At 47.2% G+C, this 20,935-nt stretch overlaps 2 protein-coding genes across 11 annotated transcripts in view; both read left to right on the forward strand.

Annotated features, from left to right (window-relative positions):
* The first annotated feature begins 228 nt into the window (after nt 1–228).
* Nucleotides 229–20,935, forward strand: part of MCEE (methylmalonyl-CoA epimerase) — a 36,953-nt gene continuing 16,246 nt past the window's right edge. The window contains exons 1-4 of one of the 4 annotated variants that reach the window (XM_039340140.1): nt 230–374; nt 2,983–3,308; nt 4,035–4,202; nt 7,566–8,187. In XM_039340140.1, coding sequence (XP_039196074.1) covers nt 344–374; nt 2,983–3,308; nt 4,035–4,187 — 510 coding nt within the window. In that variant the 5' untranslated portion in view covers nt 230–343 and the 3' untranslated portion in view covers nt 4,188–4,202; nt 7,566–8,187. Of the gene's footprint in view, nt 375–2,982; nt 3,309–4,034; nt 5,173–7,565; nt 8,188–20,935 lie in introns of those variants that run through there. The other 3 variants (XM_039340142.1, XM_039340141.1, XM_039340139.1) reach the window with 3 other exon arrangements.
* The window catches only part of APBA2 (amyloid beta precursor protein binding family A member 2), a 55,558-nt gene continuing 38,697 nt past the window's right edge, over nt 4,075–20,935 (forward strand). For 2 of the 7 annotated variants that reach the window (XM_039340135.1, XM_039340136.1), the window contains exon 1: nt 10,693–10,838. The gene's annotated coding sequence lies outside the window, so the exon portion shown is untranslated. Of the gene's footprint in view, nt 4,203–10,692; nt 10,839–11,318; nt 11,411–20,935 lie in introns of those variants that run through there. The other 5 variants (XM_039340131.1, XM_039340134.1, XM_039340129.1 and 2 more) reach the window with 5 other exon arrangements.

Below are 20,935 nucleotides of genomic sequence, written 5' to 3' on the forward strand. Positions count from 1 at the left end.
TTTGTAACAGACCCCCCCAAGAATTCCTCTCCCGCTGATCGGAAGGAACCCGGCCGACAATAAATATTGCATTCCCTGCCTTGCATTCTCTCTCTCTCTCTCTCTCTCTCTCTCTCTCTCTCTCTCTCTCTCTCTCTCTCTCTCTCTCTTTTTAAAGTTATTTACGTGAAAAGGTAGTAGCCGTTTGGGGGAAAACCCTTGAAAGAGGGTGGCGCTAGGACCCAGCGGCCTCCTTTCGCCCTTGCAAGCTTTTTGACCCCGCGGGGACGCAGTTGCCCGTTCCTCTGTGGCTTCACTGCGCCTAAAGGCGAAGAAGCCAAGCCTTGCCGTGCCAGGTGTAAAGATGGTCGCCCTTAAGGGTAAACTGGTGGCAGGTATGTGCTGGGAAGCTGGGGGAAGAAACGGGGCTGAGACAGGGGGAGGCGCTTTTCGCATGAGGCCCCCTTGCAACCTTCCTGGATAGGACTTTTTGCACACTTTGCATGCTTGCATTGGTGCAACTATCCTCCCATCTGCTGCTTTGTGAAATTAGGCGTTGCAATAGCTGGAGTCAGCTGCTGCAATGCTCTTTCCCTGGAGCTGTGCTTTGAAGCGTGCAAGGCGGGGGAGCAATTCCTTCCCGTGTCTGGAATGCATTCTAGGGGTAGGCTGCTCCTGTACATGGAGCCTCTTTATATACTTGGCTGCTTTGGGAAGATCGCAAGTTGCAGTGGGGAGAAAACAGCCCATTGGGGTGTCTGTGGGGTAGGCAGTCCTGTAGTAGCTTTTCAAAGAGAGCTTCATTTTGTACTCCTGAATTGCATGAACTAGACTTGCTAGAAGAGCACTTTTCTCAATGTTAGCCTATGGACTTCAACTCCCAGAATTCTCCACTCAGCATGCTGGCTGGAGAATTCTGGGGGTTGAAATCTGCACATTGTAAAGTTCCCAGATTTGCAAAACACTGCCCTAAATTCTTGGATATGATAGATGGACAAAAAGCCAAAGGCAGTCTAAACAGTTGACTGTGCAACTGACTAATAACAACAATATAATAATAAATAATAATTGCAAAAGACAGCTTTGCTTGGAACAGCTGTGAAGATACCGTTAACACCATCACACAAGAACATCTGCCTCTCCCAAGTTCTTGGAAAGGCTCAATAGGTGGATAAAATGCCAAATCCAGTCTCAACATCTGGCTGACTGTGCAACCAACCATAATAATAATATCTAACATTTAGGACAGTAGGAAACTTCCACAACTGAATTTTTATTGCATTGCACAATTATTTTGTCACAGTGACCTTTCCAATAATCCAGCCAACAATAAACTGCTTGTCACATTTGTTTACGAATTGTGGCAGCTCCAACTGGCACACCTTTAGTTTCCCCCCCCACCCACACACACACACCTCCCTGCAGTGCAAGCCACTTGCCCCTCAATCCTGCCTACAGCTAAGTTGGCAACTAGTTCAAAATTTGAACAACAGCAACCTGGTTTCTTTCAGGTCGGTCTAAAAAAGACAGCAGGAACCAGCTGCTTCTGCAGCCAAGAACATGGTACCTACCCCAGCCTTAATGTAGGGTGGAAAAGGGGATTAGTTTATTCATATTTGCAGTTTAACACATTTTTGAATGTGAAACATCAGGCATTTTGCAGCGTGCTTAACAGCTGGGGAAAGAAATGCTAAAAGATTTCTCCTGTGAAAAACTATAAACATTGTATAGGACATTTTGGGGATGTCAGGCACCGGCACACAATCCACACTTTGCAGAAGGAATTCTGAAAAGTTTGATATTTGGCTGTTGAAAGTGTAACTTTGTGTGTCTGTAAGCCTCACTTAGCAACAGAAATTTTGGGCTCAATTGTCGTAAGTTGAGGACTACTTGTACTTTCAAACACTTCTCTCATCTTAATGCAGCCTTTTCAGCTAGACCAGCATCGTCCTGGTCCATTTTCCAGATAAGAAAACTGAGGAGAGGAAAAGCATGAACCGCTATTGAGGAAGGATAAATTTGAACCTGATTTTTAGCTCCATTTTTTCATATTATTATTTTTTCCTTGGGAGTAAGTCCCATTGAATCTCCTTCTGAATAGACTCATAAGATTGCACAGTATAATGGACTTTTCTGCATCAAACCCTTTCAACATCGTTCCTAAAAGAAGGGGGGGGGACTCCAGGATAAATTATTTGCACTTGTAAAGCACTCTGGGGTTTTTTAAAAAAATGTTACAGGAATATTTTAAATAATAAACACGTTGGGCATAGTAGGGAATGTAAAGTGGGCTCCATAAGGGTAATTAATAATAAATGAATAATTCTTTTCAAGACAATAGCAGAAGGTGAAAAGGAACCGTTTGTAGAGGCAGACCTATTAGGGAAACCCCACGTGGATTTTTAGCCCCAAGGAAATGGAAAAGCAAGGCTTTAAAGGGCAAAACAGACTGTCAGCACATTTTTCTTGAGGATAAAAATTATTTTGCTGACAAAAATCATGCTTTGTAGCCACCCTGGAAGAAAAATCTTGAAGGGGCTCTGTATTTGCAAAGATTGTCTTCAGAGCTAACATTTCAGCCCAAGAATTGAGCAGTGTTTCTTTCAACCTTGACAACGTTAAGATGGGTGGACTTCATCTCCCAGAATTCCCATGCTGGCTTGGGAATTCTGGGAGTTGATGTCCACCCATCATAAAGTTGCAAAAGTCGAGAAACCCTATTCTAGAGTGTGCAATTCAACTGAAGCCACCCTAATTTTCAGACCAGGAGAAGGAGCGAAGATTGCAGAACATACCAGGAAAATATGGGGTCCTCCTTCTCGTCCCTATCTGGAATGCTGCTCACCTGCAGGTCTGCTCTTCCTTCTTACCATCCTTCACACCTGCAGGGCTCCACCTGGTACCCTGCAGAAGGGAAGCATCACAGCACCCAGGCTTTCCAGCGATTACCCGACCCATCTGGGCCTGGCTGATGCTGGAGACATGCTTTTCTTTTCGTCCCAGGTCTTTTCACGCGCCTGTGCTGGAGATCTCCGATGGCAAGAGGGTCGTCAGACCAGGCGGTTCCCCAAGCTTTGTGGAGGTTGGGGAAGCTCAACCACGTGGCCATCGCCGTACCCGACCTGGAAAAAGCCACCGCTCTGTATAGGGACGTGCTACAAGCCCGAGTGAGTGAGGTCGTTCCCCTCCGGGACCACGGGGTCTACACTGTCTTTGTGGAGCTGGGGAACACGAAACTGGAGCTTCTGCACCCCCTGGGAGAAAAGAGCCCCATCACAGGTTTCCTGCAAAAAAATAAGGCCGGGGGAATGCATCATATCTGCCTGGAGGTATTTTCTGCTTTTGTTCCAAGCCAAAGAGATTCTTCTGAACAAAATCTGCTTTAGAAAGGCGGGTAGTCCCCAAATTACAACAGTTCATTTAGTAACCACTCAAAGTGACAACGGCACTGAAAAAAGTCACATGACTGTTTTTCACACGACCGTTTGCAGCGTCCTCCTAGTCCTGTGTTCAAAATTCAGCCGCTTGTCAGCTGACTAATATTTATGACCATTGCAGTGTCCTGCGGTCACATGATCCCCTTTTGCGACCTTCTACCAGGCAAAGTGAATGAGGGAAGCCAGAGTCACTTAACAATCGGGTTACTAATTTAACAACCGCAGCGATTTGTTTAACAAATTGTGGCAAGGAAGGTCGTAAAATGGGGCAAAACTCACTTAACAACTGTCTCCTTTAGCCACAGAATTTGGGGGCTCAATTGTCATAAGCTGAGGACTACCTGTAGGCCCTTAAATGAAGGGATCAGGGGGCTTGCGAATCCTAAAAATTGACTTTGCATTTCTTTAATTTGCTTTTAAGGCACAGAGGAGGTGGGGGGAAAAGGGGTACAGGGTTCCAAATAGCACTGAACTATCTTTCCAAGCCTCTTTCCCCAATAGCCTTGCGTGTTGAGAGTTGCATTTGAGGAACATCTGGGGCCCCAGAGGTTTTCTGTTCTTGTTTTTTAGAAGTCACCCCTCTATTTCTCACAAATAACTCTTCAAATGACCCTCCAGGTGGACAATATCACCAACGCCATTGAAGAGCTGAAGAGGAAAAAGATCCGTGTTCTGAGTGACACACCCCAAATCGGTGCCCACGGAAAGCCGGTGGTTTTCCTCCACCCCAAAGACTGCGACGGGGTGCTGGTAGAGCTGGAACAAGCCTAGTTCTCTGGAAAAGAGGTGTGTGTCCATCACACGTTTTGCGGCAACCAAGCTCCCCTTAGCCTCCTAGGAGAGACTTTGCACCTCTCTCTCCTTTGTGGCACGTATCGGGATGCAGTGGGGCTCCCAAAATTCCAGGGCCCCCATTTTGAAGGGGCAGGGGCAGGATGGCCAGCGGCAGTTTCCACTGAGAGATCCCATTCAGATTTCGGGGAATGCACCCCAATAAACACATGGTGTAACCGGAAATATGGAAGCAGAACTTCACATATAGAACCACAAATTTACAATTAAAAACCAAGGAGAAAAGAGTGGGTGTTTTTGAGAGTTTGAGCCAACTTAGCAACACGATACTTTCTTTAGGGCAATGTTTTTCAACCCTGGCAACTTTAAGATGGGTGGACTTCAACTCCCAGAATTCCCCAGTCAGGTAAAGTTGCCAAGATTGAGAAACATTGCTTTTAATGCCTGCATTTCTGTTCCTTGGGGTATATATTTCCTTAATCAGCTGGGTGCTCATTAAGATTTTTGTTTTTCCTCTAACCATTGCAAGTCCTGGGTCTTATTTTCAATCCATTTGAAAGAAACCGATCTGAAAATCTCCATTCGCAAGTAAGAAAGCAGGAGACGGATGGAGAGTCACAGATGCTTTCCTTCATAATTGCTCTGGTATTCCCTTAAGAAAACAAGAAGCTTTTGCTTTTCGTATTCTGAAGCATCACTTAATAATGAGACGATTGTTGTTACCGTGTGAGCAATGTTGCCCTCCTGGAACAGTTGCTGTCGGGCAGTCTATTCTCTGTGGTTGCCTTTTTGGTATGCTTGCAAAAATGTGGCTATCGAGAGAAAACAGAGTCTTTAAATCTTAAAAAAATAATTCAGCTGTTAGCCCTAAAAGAATTATTTCTTGTTATTAGAGCTCCCCATAATTTCCAATCCTTTGAATAAGCAATGAGCAATTAAAAGACAGATTTGTTTAACCAGTTAAGAAAAATGTGTGGCTGCATCAAAATGGGGTCTTGGATTTTCTTGTAGTAATTGAAAACACAGCCCTCTGTCTCCCTATTCAGAATTTTACTTATTTATTTACTGTACGGCATATCATACATGGACTAGCAGTATGTATTAACATTTCATCCACATTAGTAAAACACATCAAAATATAAATGTTAAAAAGATTTATGTTCCAATACCAATATCTAGGCCATCTAACCATTAAAACACAGCATCACTTATATGAAAAAAAAAGTTGGATCCTGGACCAGTATCTGCCCTCAGCCTCCATGATGTGATCTCTGCTTTGCCCTCTATCTGCTACCGACTTACGTCAGTAGGAAATTACGGATGATTACTACAGGCTACAATCACATTTCTTAACATGGCTAAACCAACTGCGAGGACTAAAGGTGCAAAAAGCGAATATTGTCGTGGTAGGCCCTAAGTAGAAAGAGTGAAAAGAGTGCTAAGAGCAAGACAAATATGGGTAGTCCTCCATTTACAACATTTAGTGACCATTCAAAGTTACAACAGCACCGAAAAAAATGACTGTTTTTCACTTTACAACACAACCGTTGCAGCATCCCCCCTGGCAACTGTCTCATATTTATGACGGTCACGTGATCCCCTTTTGCGACCTGATAAGCAAAGTCAAGGGGGGGGGAGCCAGATTCACTTAACAGCCGTGTGACTAACTTGCTAAGTGATTTGCTTAGCAATTGTGCCAAGAAAGTTCATCAAATGGAGCCAAATTCACTTAACAAAAGTTTCACTTAGCAACCAAAATGTTGGCCGTAAGTCAAGAACCACCTGTAGGTTTTTAAGGAAGAGAAGTTGCACTAAGCTAGAGTCCTCTGGGTTTATTCATCTTAAACGTGGACAAAGCGTCACACGTATCTGGGAATTTCTTTCATGTTCTGCCAGACCTTTGAGACTGCAGCAAGGATTTTTGCTGCGTAACTGACAGGGGGTCATCCCGATTTCCTTGCTGAGCAGCTGAATCTGACTTCAGCAGCCAGTCTTGGGAGCAGAAATTCAGCTTCTGGGGAAGAACAGATGGGGTGGCTGCAATGCACCACCGTCTTGCTTTGTACAGAAGAATTTTCCCTTGGGGCCTATCCCAGTGGTGGCAAACCTTTTAGAGACCGTGCCCAAACTGCAACCCAAAACCCACTTATGCATCGTCGGGTGCTGGGTGGGTGTGGCCCATTGGGTGGCTGTGGCTGTGGTGGTAACGGCAGACTGGGTGAGACTAAAAAGTTCAATCCATCAATTCCAACTTTGCAAGGTCTTTTTTTTCCCCACGAGAAGTTGAAATTGACTGATTGATTGGACCTTTTTTTTTTGCACATGGTGGTGGAGGCCTAAAGGCCTTATAAAACCCAGCTGAAGGCCTAGGACTGGGGTAACGCCGTGCATGCTCACAGAGAGGGCTCTGAGTGCCACCTCTGGCACCCATGCCATAGGTTCGCCACCACTGGCCTATCCTTTCTCTTCCAGTTACAGGCAGTCCTTGATTCACAGCCATTTGTTTAACAATAATAATAATAAAGTTGGAAGGGTCCTTGGAGGTCATCTAGTCCAACCCCCTGCTCAGGCAGGAAACCCTATACAATTTCAGACAAATGGCTATCCAGTCTGTTCTTAAAAACCTCCAGTGTTGGAGCATTCACTGCTTCTGGAGGCAGGTTGTGCCACTGGTTAATTGTTTTAACTGTCAGAAAGTTTCTTTTTAGTTCTAGGTTGCTTCTCTCCTTGATGAGTTTCCATCCATTCCTTCTTGTCCTGCCTTCTGGGGCTTTGGAGAATAGCTTGACTCCCTCTTCTTTAGGGCAACCCCTGAGATATTGGAAGTCTGCTCTCATGTCCCCCCTGGTCCTCTTCATTAAACTAGGCATACCCAATTCCAGCAACCGTTCCTTATATGTTTTAGCCTCCAGTCCCCCGATCATCTTTGTTGCTCTTCTCTGCACTCTTTCTAGAGTCTCAACATCTTTTTTACATCGTGGTGACCAAAACTGGATGCAGTATTCCAAGTGTAGCCTTACCAAGGCATTGTAAAGTGGTATTAATACTTCACGTGATCTTGATTCTGTCCCTCTGTTAATGCAGCCTAGGACTGTGTTGGCTTTTTTGGCAGCTGCAGCACACAACTGGCTCGTATCTAAATGATAGTCCACTAGGACTCCGAGATTCTCTCACAGTTTAGTGACCGAAGTTACAACAGCATTGGAAAAAGTGATTTATAATAGGTCCTTGCCCTTAACAACTGTTGCAGCATCCCCAGGGTGACGTGATCAAAATTTGGATGCTTGGCACCTGGGATATGTAGTATTTATAATGTAGTATTTGGGGTGATGTGGTTATCATTTGTGTTTTTCCCAGCCAGCTTCCAACAAGCAAGGTCAATGGGGAGTCCAGATCCATTTAATGACTGCTTGATTCGCTTAACAGAAAATCAGGTGTGGCTCCTTTAACAACTGCGATGATTAGCAACGGAAAGTCCAGTGGCAATTATGATCGTAAGTTGAGGACTTCTCTAGTTGCTTCAAGGCCAGAAAGACTTTGAACTTTGCAATCTGGGAGACCCAGGATATTTTAACCTTGTTTGCCTGCAGTGATATGCAGCTTTCTTTTTATGCTAACACTTCCTGCAAAAAATGGAAATTTAAGCAAATTTGATGGCGTGCTTTCCGTTTGTACAACCCAGTAAGTGTCTTGAGTGAGCTGTGAGTCAGATATAATTAGCCATCGGATGACACCAAAAGCTTTTATCTCGATTTGGGAAACTGGACTGTAATTTAACATCGGCTGATCCTCACTTACAGGTGGCACCTTTTTCATTTCTGCAGTTTTATGGAGAACACCTTTCTAAGAAAAGAAAAAAAGCAAAGAAATATAAATATTAATGTTCCTGGATTTCAGCTGCATGCACCCTTCAGGATCATGTCCTGCAATTTATTTCTAAATATTGGGGGGGGAGGGTTGAAGCTTAATATTCAGAAATTTAAACTTTTTCCTTTTAAACCTTTCACATGGAATGAAAACAATCAAGTGACATCTCCTGAAACAAAAGGCATTGGCCAATCAGAGGGAAAAACAGTAGACCCTCCCTGAATCTCTCTGCCAAATAACCTTCCACGGGCTCTCTGCTTTTTTAACGAGCCATCACACTTATGGCAAAAGATTCCATCCCTTCCTGTGGCTTGATACCTTTCCTTAAAGGAAGCATAAAACTCCTCCTTTATGATACCTCCCCCTTAATTAAGAGCACATTAAATGTGCACAGTTTGTGGAATATTTTTTCTGAAGGAAGGAAGGAAAGAAGAAAGGAGAGAGAGAGAGAGAGAGAGAGAGAGAGATGAAGGAAACATACTTTTTGCCACGAATTTACTTTCTGAAAAACTGAATAAGCCACGGTCTTTCATGGTCTAACCCAGTGTTTCTCAACTTTGGCAGTTGAAGATGTGTGTCACTTTCCCAGTTACGAACCATGCAGATCAGAGATTTATTTATCAGCCATGAATTCCACTGGGCTTTCCAGATAACACCACCAATCTTGGTCCAGGTCCTTTTGTTTCCACCAGATGCTCACAACTGTGCCTATTTTCAGATACCCAGACCTGGTAAATGTTTTTGAATGAGATATACAGGCTGTCCTCCACTTAACGATCACAACCTTGTTGTTGAGCAAGACAATTGTTAAGTGAGTTTTGCTCCATTTTACGACCTTCCTTGCCATAAGTGAACCACTGCAGGGGTTAAGTTAGCAACCCGGTTGTTAAGTGAATCTGGCTAACTGCATTGACTTTGCTTGTCATAAAGTCTCAAAAGGGGATCACATGAGCCCCGGGACACTGCAGCGGCCATAAATACACGCCGATTGGCAAGCATGTCCGAATTTTGAACACGTGATCGTGGGGATGTGGCAATGGGCATGTGGAAAGCGGTCATAAGAGTCCATTTTTTCAGTGCCATTGTGATTTTGAATGGCCACTAAATGAATGGCTGTAAATTAAGGATTACTTCTGCAGTATTTATTTAGACCAGGGGTCTCCAAACTTATCTACTTTAAGACTTGTGGACTTCAACTCCCAGAATTCCCCAGCCAGCCATGCTGGCTGGGGAATTCTGGGAGTTGAAGTCCACAAGTCTTAAAGTGGACAAGTTTGGGGACCTCTGATTTAGACTGTTTGCAAGACAGTAAGGTGACCCAAGTCACAGAGAGCAGAATTTTTGTGGCTTCCCGTGTCATGTACGCCTAGGATGTTTGCAAGCACCCACAAAGGCATTTGTTACACATGTGACTAAACCATTGATGACAAAAGCATGTTATTTTTAGGCAGAAGGACAGGACCTACAGTACCTTGCTTGTCAGTCGCTTGAGGAGAGCAATGCATTAAATAATTCAGCCCAGCATGGAAAAATCATCTCTATGGCAGCAAGGAGCATTTTGGTTCAACAGCCTGATTTATGAAAACATCAGGATGTGCAACTGACACACACACACACACACACACACACACACACACACACACACCTTGGGCAGAGGTTCGGCTGGTTGATCAAACCTAATTTTTAAACTTTGTAAGAGCCCCTTAATTAAACCATCATCATCTTTGAAATGCAGAAAGGACTTGCTGGTGGTCTGGCTCCTCAACTGGAGTCCCCCGTTTTATAAGTCAGAGGAATTGAAAAACAGGACAATTCTCCAGAAGTCCTTAACGGCCATTTCCACTGTAGGAATTAAACTTGGGGCATGAATTTAAATTTGGGCCAAAGGGTTGAGGTCTAAGATGTTCTTCAAACTTGGTAACTATAAGAATTGTGGACCTCAGCCCACAGAGTTCCCCAGCCAGGGTGTGGACTTCAGCTCCCAGAATTCCCCAGCCAGTTCTGGGAATTGAAGTCCACACATCTTGAAAGTTGCCAAGCTTAAAAAAAAAAAAAAAAACCCACTGATTTTTAGATTCGATCCCCATCCTGGCTGTGCCTCTTAGGATTTGTAGTCCAACTAAATCTGGAGAGGTGGCTTCCCTGCCCAAGAGGGGGAGGGTCACCAGGGTGACCCGAGAGAGGGGCTGCTCCGAGCACCCCGAAGGAGCCTCGTTCGAGGCCTCCCCAGGGCGGAATGAAGGGGACCCCAGGCAGCTGAGGAGGAGGAAGCTAGCTGGCAGCTCAGCACCTCGGAAAGCAGGGAGTTGTTTCCTTCGGCCCCCCTCCTTTAGCCTTGCAACCCCTTCGCTGGCAGGCTTCGGCTGCGAGCCCCTCCGCTCGGCTCTTGGGGGGGAGCCTCCCCCTCCAGGGAGGGAGCCCCCCATGCCAAGGCAATCTACCGTGGCGTCCCTCCCCCTCCGCGCGACAGCCGAGGACCGCCCTCCCTCCGCTGCCAATCGTGAGGCCACCAGGCACCCCCCCCCAGTCCATCAGCCCCCCCCCAAACTGGCAGCCCTCCCGGCAGCGCCGAGCGAGCCATGCAGGTTCCCGGGCGCGCGGGGCGCTCGCTTGGCGCACTCAGCTTCCCGGGCTAATTAGCCGTGGCGGTGCGCGGAGCCGCCGCACAAAGAGCGGGGGTGTCTCTGCTGCCGCTCCGCCTTGCCCCCCCCCCACTCCACCCGCCGCCTGCGAGGGAGCCGCTCCGAGATCGCGCCCGGCCAGGTAAGCCCGATGGGGATGGCCAGACAAAGCCCCGGGCATCGCAGGGGGGGGGGGCAGGGAGGTGGAGGGGGGGGCTGGGGCCGGTGCAGAGCCCCCCCTCCCTAGCTCCTCGACGCCCCTCCCTGTAGCTCCCCAGAGAGAGCGAAAGAGAACGAGAGGTGGGGGGCGCGTCAGGAGCGGTCGGGGGTTGCAAATGAGGCTGGGGTCTTTCGCCTTGCCTTTTGCAAGCGGGGGTGGGTGCGGGTTCAGAGACTTGGGGTCTTGCTCCGTCCCCCCTGCCCCGCCTGCCGCATCAAAGGGCCCCCTAGCCAAGCCGTGCGGGCAGTCCTCTCCCCCCCCCACCCCGATGCCGGAAGACCCCCCCACCCCCAACAACTTCTGGTACATGGAGGCTGGGAGGAGGCGGGTCGCATCTCAGCCGCCGGCGCTCGAGGCCCTTCTGCAGCCCCACTTACTCGCTGCGGGGGGGGGGGCGAGAGAGCCATCTCGGGCAGCCCCTCCTGCCCTGGCAGCTCGGCGAAGGGGGACCCCCAGAGATTCCCAGCAGGAAGAGCCGAGGGTCCCCAGAGGTTGTAAGTGCAACCGGTGGGCACTTTGCAGAGATCTTGAGGTGGGGAGGGGGGGTCTGCAGCCTTAACCTATCTTCCCCCCCCCCGCTTCCCGGCTCTTTGGGAGAACAATGCAGCCCGTGAAAACCCGGGGGGGGGGCGAACGCACCTTTCCTCTGGCTTTTCCTGCCCTGCAAGAAGGCTGAGCGCCTCGGGGTGAGGAGGGGGCTCCTTGCCTTGGCTTGGTGGTCGGATTCCCTGGCTCGGAGGCTGGGCCGGGGGGGGGGGACGAGGGGGGGGCGGAGGGACAGCTGCTTTGCCAAGCAGTCTGGAGGCCGAGCGCGATTTTCTCTGCCTGGCACCGGGCGGGCATCGCTTCCTTGCCCGCTATTGTGGCATTGCCGGGCGGGAGCGAGAAGGCGAGGCTGGCAAGGAGAGCTGGAGAGGCTGGCCGTTGCTGCAGGCTACTCAGCCCTCGGAAAGAGGGGGGGGAGGGGAAAAGGGGGTCTCTGCTCCTCTTTCTTCCTCCCATCACCGCAGTCTCCTTGTTTTTTTCAAGTTTGACCTGTCCTGGCAGTCATTCCTGCTGCGCCGGGCTCTGGCGGGGGTTTTCTTGCACGTTCTGCTAGCTTTGGGCTGTGGGGGCGGGGGGGGGCAGAGAGATTGCTGGTAGCATGAGGATCTGTGGGATGCAGATCTTCAGATGCTTGGAGCTGGGGGAGCAACCTAGGAGCCCCCCCTCTCTCCATCTCTCTCTCCCTCTGTCACTCCCTCCCCCCCTTCTCCGCCTGAGAGAGAGGCCCTAGAGGCATAGGTGCACCCTGGTGTAACTTCAAACCTGCATGTCCACAAGGAAAGGTTGGGCCGTCCTTCCACCTGTTTTCCAACCTTCTCGGGGTTGGTGAAGGGGGGAGGTCGTTATTTCTCATCTTCTGCAGAGGCTTTTAAAAAGGGGGTTAAAAGGGCGGAGGGGGACACATTTGTTTTGCTATGGACGAAGATAAAAGTGAAAAACGGGGATCCTTCTCTCTTTCATCTCCCCCTTTTTCCCCGTTCTCCCAAGTTTTGCCTGTCTCCACCCAGCCAGCCAGCCCTCCTCCTTCAAACCCTGCCTCCAAAAGCAGAGCGCAGGCCTTTGGGTCGAGTTCTGTCGTAATGAGGTCTGTAGGGAAGAAGGCTCAATTAAAAATTCTCCACTTCATTTTTCATGGGGTAAACAGTGTGACAAATTATAACCTGAATGTTCTCCTTCTCCCTCTTTCCCCCCCCCACCTTTTCCCACTAAGTGGGTTCTGACTGGATGCTTCTCCCCAATCTGGGCCAGGGGTGGGGGATTGATTCCCCTCCCCGGTTCTGCACTTAATGCTAAATTGAGAAAAACAGCAGGAAAGCTTAAATGGCTGGCAAAAACGTGCTGTGCGCTTATAAATTTATTTCACTTTAGTGTTTTAGAGCCTCTGGCATTTGTAACTTGGAAATCCTGCTGCTTGCATTTGTGTACTGAGGGGACAGGGTGCTGCTTGCATTATAATCCTTGTATTGCTATATGCATGTCTTTTGCATCCAAATACATGCACAACTTGAGATGGGACGCTTGGCACAGCCAGCTCCCAAATCCAGCTATTCCACAATGGTTAGATCAATTTTTCAACAGCTCCATCTTGATGGCCTTGGGATGTGGCCTCTCACACACACCTCTGGCTGGATTTTGTAAGGCCTGCAAGATCAAATTGCAAACATTTTTTTTTTTTTAATTCAGAATGTGGTTAGCAACAAAGGGCCTTGCCAGGAAAATTGCACACCATTCGGATTTAATTCTATGCATATACAAGGCTTTAACCTGCCCAGAATTTCGTTTCTTTATGAAATGGGCAGCAAATAAATTTAATAAATAAGTTTATAAATTTATAAACAGGTAGTCCTCGACTTACAAAAGTTCTTTCTGTGACTGTTCAAAGTTTCAACACTGGAAAAAATGGCTTAACGACTGTTTTTCACCCTTGTGACCATTGCAGCCATCCCTGGGGTCACGTGATCAAAATTCAGCTGCTTGGCAACTGACTCATCTTTATGACCGTCGCTGTGTCCCAAAGTCATGTGATTCCCCTTTTGTGGCCTTCCAACATGCAAAGTCAAGGGGGAAGCCAGTTTAACAACCCTATTACTCACTTGACAACTACAGTGAGAAAGGTCATAAAAATGGGGCAAAATTCACATCAATGGTCTTCTTAGCAACAGAAATTTTGAGCTCACCTGTGGTCGTAAGGCGAAGACTACCTTTACTTACACCCAAAATCAACTTGCAGGCTATTACCTCTGATTAAAAATACCTTCACATCAAAAATTACGGTTATCCAGGAGGGTCAAAACTGACATTGGGTGTGTGGAGTGCAGCTGCTACCAGCTCTGTCATTCATACCAGCATCTTCACCCAGGGCTGTAAATAACTTGGTTGAGATTTCATCTCTAGCCTCCTTTGGGCCAGGTGTAAACTGTTGTTTCCCTTGCAAAGCCATTGTGTGAGCAAAAAGATGGAGGGTGTGTCTCCCTGAGCTTCATGGAAGACCGGTGGGATAAACAAGTTGCAGAATCTGACAGGCTGCTCCTGAAAACATCTTGCAATAGGGAAGAAATACTCTTGATGCATTACACAGGAGAAAGTGGAGTCGCTCCAGCAATCTGCTGGTTTGAGCATCGCTTGGTCCGATGGGATTCCATTCTTAATCCTGGGGCTTAAAGAGTCCCCTTCCCCACTTTTAAAGCGTTTCTTCTGCCAATAGTTGCATCAACATACGTTGATGACACCGCTAAAAAATATCATGTCTTAAGAGCTCTAAAGCAGGGTTGCTTAACTCTGGCCACTTTAAGAGGGGCGGACTTCAACTCCCAGAATTCCCTAGCCAGTTTGGGGAATTCTGGGAGTTGAAATCCGCCCCTCTTAAAGTGGCCACAGTTGAGAAACAGTGCCTTATAGAGACCTCCATGCAGCAGAAAACTCCTCTAGCACCTTCCAAGAACTGATGTACCTCTCTAAATTTAGAGAAAGGCTGATTTTGTGCAGTGCCAGGCAGCCAAGGAAGGGACCCTCATGGGCCTGCCCTCTTCCTTTCATTCTCCTCCACCCAGGCATTTGATCTGCCTGTGGGCCCAGAGATGCTCTCATGAAAGAAAGACAGCAAGCCAACGGGTGCGAGATGCTTTCTTTTCCATCTGCTTGCGCTGCCCAGCTCAAGCCGACTTTCCACGAGGCCTTCCGGGAAGCAAACAGGTTGTTTGCTTTCCGAGGTTCAGCCCCTTATCTACTTCTTGCTCAATTTCTGGAGCAATAAATGTCTCCTTTCCAATTAAGGTGTTGTTGTGATTAAGTAGTATTGTTCTGGGCTCGCAGACATGGCTGCGGTGAGGTTTGGCAATGCTCGGAGAAGCATTAGTGCAGATGCTCAGGGAGAGAGAAAAATGTGGTTGAAGTGCAGCTGAGCAGCCGATGGAAGGTACCCTTGATTGACAGGATCGAGGCGCAGGTGAAGAGAGGGGATTTGTCAATCAGAGGCGAGGGCGGGGCCATTGCTTGCTCAGTCAAGTTTCAAAGCATCACCTCAATACAGGTAGTGCTCAACTTAATGACGGCAATTGGGACCAGCATTTCCATTGCTAAGCAAAGCGGTTCTTAAGTGGGTGTGTTTCTGTTCTGTTTCCATTGTGGCTCTTAAGGAATCGCTGCAATTGTTAAGTAAATCCATCTTCTTCATTGCCTGTTGGAAGGTCGCAAATGGCGATCACGTAAGCCGGGATGCTACAAATACATGCCGGATCCAAGTGCCTGAATTTTGATCGTGTGATCTCAATGTCGTAAGCGTGAGGACTGGTCGTTAAGTCCTTTTGTTCAGCGCCTTTGTGATTTGGAATGAAAAGCTGTAAGTCAAGGACCATCTGTGTGGTTAAAGCATGGGGCTCTGTTTTCATTCCAGCCATCATCCGTTGTTTCACCTGGGGTCAAGGCTTGCCTGTCATTTTGGTGAAGAAGAATGCCCGGTCAAGTTTGCTGCTGAAAGATCAGAGGCCATCTGATTGACAGCCCAAAACAATCTGATTCGAATCTGCCCAGGGCCTTGAGCCTTTCCCTCCATATCATGCAACTGTCTGGTGTCCTCCAGAACAGAGGCCCCCAACCTTTTGGCCACCAGGGACCGTGCCCTAGAGAAAGGTTTTTCCATGGACCAGAGAGTGCGTGGTTTTGTGTGCTGCCTGCATCTCATGGATGGCTTTGCTTGTCTGCGCGGCTGCTGGCATGCTGCGGCCCGGTACCGGTCCACGGACTAGGGTTTGGGGACCCCTGCTCCAGAAGATCTGGAGAACCTGGAGACCCTCAAGGGTTCCAAGCTGGAGCAAAGCTGAAGCTGATTTGCGGTTGGGTGATGTGAAGTATGGCTAGTGGGGTTGGAGATATGCTTCCTGCAATTAAGGTGTGTTAGTTGACCCATTGATTATCTTGCTGGCTTGCTCCTTCCCGTCAATGTTGCAGAGGCTGAAGCTGCACTGAAGATAAGACGGTGGGCGGCCAGGACAATTAGAGCAGCTGGTGGAAGTGACGCTTGGCAAGGACATAATGTGTGGAAGACATTGGCCCTTAATGGCTGAACAATATCGAAAGGAAGGCCATTACTTCTTCCCCAAGATTTAGTAATTGTATTTGTTTAACAGCAGAATCCTGCATGTTTATACTTGGAGGTGAGACCCTTTCAATAGTGAATGGGAGGCTGTAGCATCCTGACAAAGCAGGACCAAGGTCGTGCTACCTCCATACCAGAGGATTTTCTTAAGTCAGCGGTGTTCAACCTTGGCAAATTTAAGACTTGTGGACTTCAACTCCCAGAATTCCCCAGCCAGCCAAAACAGATAGTGACGTTCTCAAGAGGGATTTGCCATCCAGGAAAGCCCCTGGCAGGTCTACAGAGTCAACTCTTCCAGCTGAACCAAGTGGAAGATCTGAAGCTGTTGCTACTCAACTACCAAGCTGGAGTAGTTAGTTAATATTAAATTGTTCTGAAGAGAATGCAAGGAACAAGTAAATAGAAAATAGATAATAGTAAATGCTAATCTTAGAGCTTAGGATCAACCCACTCCAGGAAGGAAGGAAGGAAGGGAGGGAGGGAGGGAGGGAGGGAGGGAGGGAGGGAGGGAGGGAGGGAGAGAGGGATGGAGGGAGGGAAGGAGGGAGGGAAGGAAGAAGGAAAGAAGGAAGAGAGGGGAGAGAGGAAGGAAGGAAGGAAGGAAGGAAGGAAGGAAGGAAGGAAGGAAGGAAGGAAGGAAGGAAGGAAGGAAGGAGAGAAGAAGGAAGGAAGGAAGATAGGGGAGAGAGGAAGGAAGAAAGGAAGGAAGGAAGGGAAGGAAGGAAGGAAGGAAGGAAGGAAGGAAGGAGGGAGGGAAGGAAGGAAGGAAGGAAGGAAGGAAATTTGTGGATTTGTGCTATGGATGTACATCTGTTGACTTTCAGAAGTGTGTTTATAGTGGGTTCTGCTATTGATGACATGGCTAACATCATCCACCAACTCAGAATATTGTCCTCTTGTCCGGGATGGAGAGTTGCTGAGATGAGCAGCTCCACAGCAGATTCCAGGTGGAGTAACATCTCTCCCATTAGCTGCTCCCTGTTGATTTTGCACGGAGAGCTGGGGCTTCGCATGCAATGCAGTGCTGGTGTCTCTTCTCCACAAAATATCTCATATATATTTAGATTGGCCAGCAAAATGAACAAGCACTGAGTGGTGGGATGGTAAGCACTGAATCTTGCACGGGAACTAATTCAACATTCCCCCCACTCCACAGTTAAAAGCAGGCAGATAATCAATGGAAGGTTTTAGTTTATTTTAGTTTATTTTTAGTTTATTTTTAGTTTCAGATAAGCGAATGGATGGGAAGTTACAACAATGCATTTGGGGATTCCTCCACCTCTCTTTGTGTGTGTGCAAAGCCTGACTTACCGGCTGAGATCGTCCGGGGTGTCCAGGTCAGGAAAGCGCTTTGTTCCTTTCCCCAGGGTTTTTTTTGCCAATGTACACAATATCTTCTCTTTGCACCTGCTTCCCACCACAATGAGACACTCGGCTTTCACTCCTGCCTGGTTTCTCGTGGCAGACATTTGATTAAGGAAATCTGCAGGTCAGGGACAAAATGTATGCACAATTCACATTCAATTACCTCTTCCGTCGGCTTCGCTTTATTTCCAGTTTTAATCAAAGAGTTGTGCCCCTTAAACTCACTTTAAACCAGTGTTTGCCAAAGATGGCCAGCCAGGGGTTTATCAAATAGTCCACTGAAGTCTCGTGCTGCGCACCCTCCGTTGTTCACGCCTGCCGCTTGTCTCCCTGTACAGATAGTCCTCGACTTAGAAGTTCATTTAGTGACCGTTCAAAATTACAACATCATGGAAAAAAGCAACTTAGGACCACTACTTGCATTTAAAATCATTGCAGCATCCCCAGGGTCACGTGATCAAAATTCCGATGCTTAAGAACTGACTCACACTTATGACGGTCGCAGTGTGTCCCAGGGCCACGTGATCCCCTTTTGCGATCTTCTAACAGGCAAAGTCAATGAGGGAAGCCCGATTCGCTTAACTACCGTGTGTTACTAACTTAACAACTGCAGCAATTCACTTAACAACCATGGCGAGAAAGGTCGGAAAGTGGGGCAAACCTCACAATGTCTCCCTTAGCAACAAAAATTTTGGGCTCAATTGAGGTCGAGGACTACCTATATTTGCTACTAATCAGTGGTTCAAAAAAATGGAAGTCGAAGTGGTCCTCGACTTAACATGGTCGTTAAGCGAATCATGCAGTCATTAAGTGAATGCAGCTTACCCCAGGGACTTTGCTTGCCAGAAACGGCGATCCCAGGAACCTGGGATGCTGCAACTGTCAAATTTTGATCACATGACCATGGGAGTACTGTGATGGTCATAAGTGTGAGGACCAGTCATAAGTCACTTTTTTCAGTGCTCTTGTAACTTTGAACGGTGGCTAAATAAAGGGTTATAAGTCAAGGATAATACTGCTGTAATTGCAACGCTAATTTTGTCCAGGGCTTCAGTCTTTCTGTTTTTCTCTTTATTGCTGTTCTTTAAAAAAAATGATCAAAGCAAAATAGCTGCAAATGTAAACAGCAAAAGAACTCTCACCTGCCCTGTATTGCTTTTAAGAGAGAGAGATTTCTGCTGGTGTTTTTTTGTTTTCCTGGTACAAAAATTATCAGTTCTCTGGTTTATGAGCTCTTATTTTGCAGCCCTCACTTTCTTGAAAAATGAAGATTTTATTAAAGCCACTTTTTTTAAAAAAAGAAAGAAAGAAAGAAAGAAAGAAAGAAAGAAAGAAAGAAAGAAAGAAAGAAAGAAAAAAGAAAAGAAATAGGCCTGCTGTGTTGGGAATGTAAAACCAGTGATATGCTATGCCTGGTTATTTACAGGCTCACTGTGTTTCGATTCTCCAATACGCAGCTTAAGCCCCATTTCACATAAATAGTACAATTTCTACCAGGAGATATGTGGACGACAGCAAAAAATCATCATTATCATCATCTGTTTTTGATGAAGCTTTATGCACTTGCAAAAAGGAACGATGCATTAATGTTTTTTTTTAATACTTTGGCATTACAGTAAATGGGTCTCTCCATTAGAATGTCTTCGATGAGAATATTTCTGGACGTGGTCGGCCACCCCCCCCACCCCCATTCGATATAAGTGGAGCCATCTGCTAACAGCTGAACTAATTAGAAACATTTTCCACCCCAAAAACATTATTACGATTATTTAACTCCTGGGAAGAATAGTGATGCTCTAGTCCTCTCTGGCACTGCAGGAAAAACTCATCTCAACCCGTTTGTGTGGATGGGGAAGACCTGGAATGAACGAATTGAGTTAGCATGGCAACATCCAGACATCTCAGAACAATTTGCTTGGATCAGGGTGATCACTTCTTAGAAAGGAAGGAAGGAAAGAAGGGAGGGAGGGAGGGAGGGAGGGAGGAAATGAGGGAGGCAGGAGCAGAGGGAGGGAGAGAAGGAAGGAAGGAAGGAAGGAGGCAGGGAGGGAAGGAAGGAAGGAAGGAAAGAAAGGGAGGGAGGAAATGAGGGAGGCGGGAGGAGGGAGGGGGAGAAGGAAGGAAGGAAAGAAGGAAGAAAGATGGGAGGGAGGGAAGGAAGGAAGGAAGGAAAGGAAAGGAGGGAGGGAGGGAGGGAAGAAGGAAGGGAGGAAGAAGGGAGGGAAGGAAAGGAGAGAGAGAGAAGGAAAGAAGGAAGATTGTATCAAACCCATCTTGGCCCTGAAATAGAGGAAACGGTGAGAAAGAAACTCAAGATTCCTTGTCTTGATTCTCTTGCGTATCATAGAAGGCAGAGAGAAAATTTGCAAGACTTTACGATTCTGTGTATTCTGTACATTATAGTCTGCAACAATAAAGGAGGGTTCTAAGTCCCCTTTGTGGGGTCTTACATCCACTCCCAGTGAAGGTTGTCTCCTGTGGCTGGGTTGCTGATGAGTAAAGAAGTTCATAGGCAGATCCAGACCTCTTTGCATGTGGATTGAAGGGCCAGAGGATACAATGTGGAGGAACACCCTAGATTCTTAGGTGGTGGACCTCCATGGCCCCTTAATAACTCTGGCATTCAGTGTGAGTAGAATTGCAAGATCAGAGGCGTCTCTCAGAAGCCACCTCTGAAGGCCATCACCAGCATCATGACCTCATTTCCATGACAATGGTGCATGACAGCTTTTATCTCCTCTGGCTCTTCCCAGGACTCCTTTGTGCATGTCCTAGAAGCTGGGCCATGAAGACCGTGTGCTTGGTGGTCTTCTTGAGTTGTAGCCTTCTCCTGGAGCCACTTCACAGTGGACCTCTGTCTGTAAGAGCCATTCAGATGATGTCTCCACTCTGCTCTTCCCTGTCTTCCCCAGCAACAGTCATCTTTTAGGGAGTGTGCCTCTGTGTGTGTGTGTGTGTGTGTGTGTGTGTGTGTGTGTGTGTGTGTGCACGCTCTGATTTCGCCCTTTATCGAATCATTTCAGAGAAAGAGCTGGGATGAGAGATGTGCCTTCAGTGCTGGGTTTGGAGGTTTAGAGAGATTACTTAGACAGCAGGATTTAGAATCTGCCAAGGCAACATTTGCGCGATATCGCTGGGGAACAGTTCTTTATAAATCCTCAGCTTTCCAACGTTAAGCTTTTATTATTTTTTCCCCCTTGCAGAGCTGAATAGTAATTTTCTCCGACCATCTCTGGCAATTCAAATTCTTAACACTGTGGATTTTTAATCTCAACTGGCCAAGAGAAGGAAGGGAGAATCATCAGTAGTAGGCGGGGCTGAATATCCGCTCAGGCATGACTTTAATCAATAAATCAATCAGAACAGAATTGGAAGAGACCTTGGAGGTCTTCTAGTCCAACCCACAGCTCAAGCAGGAGACACTAGACCATTTCAGACAAATGACTGTCTAATCTCTTCTTAAAAACCTCCAGTGGGGAGGGAGGGAGGAAGGAAGGAAGGAAGGAAGGAAGGA

Source organism: Crotalus tigris, unplaced genomic scaffold (genome assembly GCF_016545835.1).
Source record: "Crotalus tigris isolate CLP2741 ecotype Arizona unplaced genomic scaffold, ASM1654583v1 scf7180000017741.1442986301:2390832, whole genome shotgun sequence".
In the NCBI taxonomy this organism is placed as follows: domain Eukaryota; kingdom Metazoa; phylum Chordata; class Lepidosauria; order Squamata; family Viperidae; genus Crotalus; species Crotalus tigris.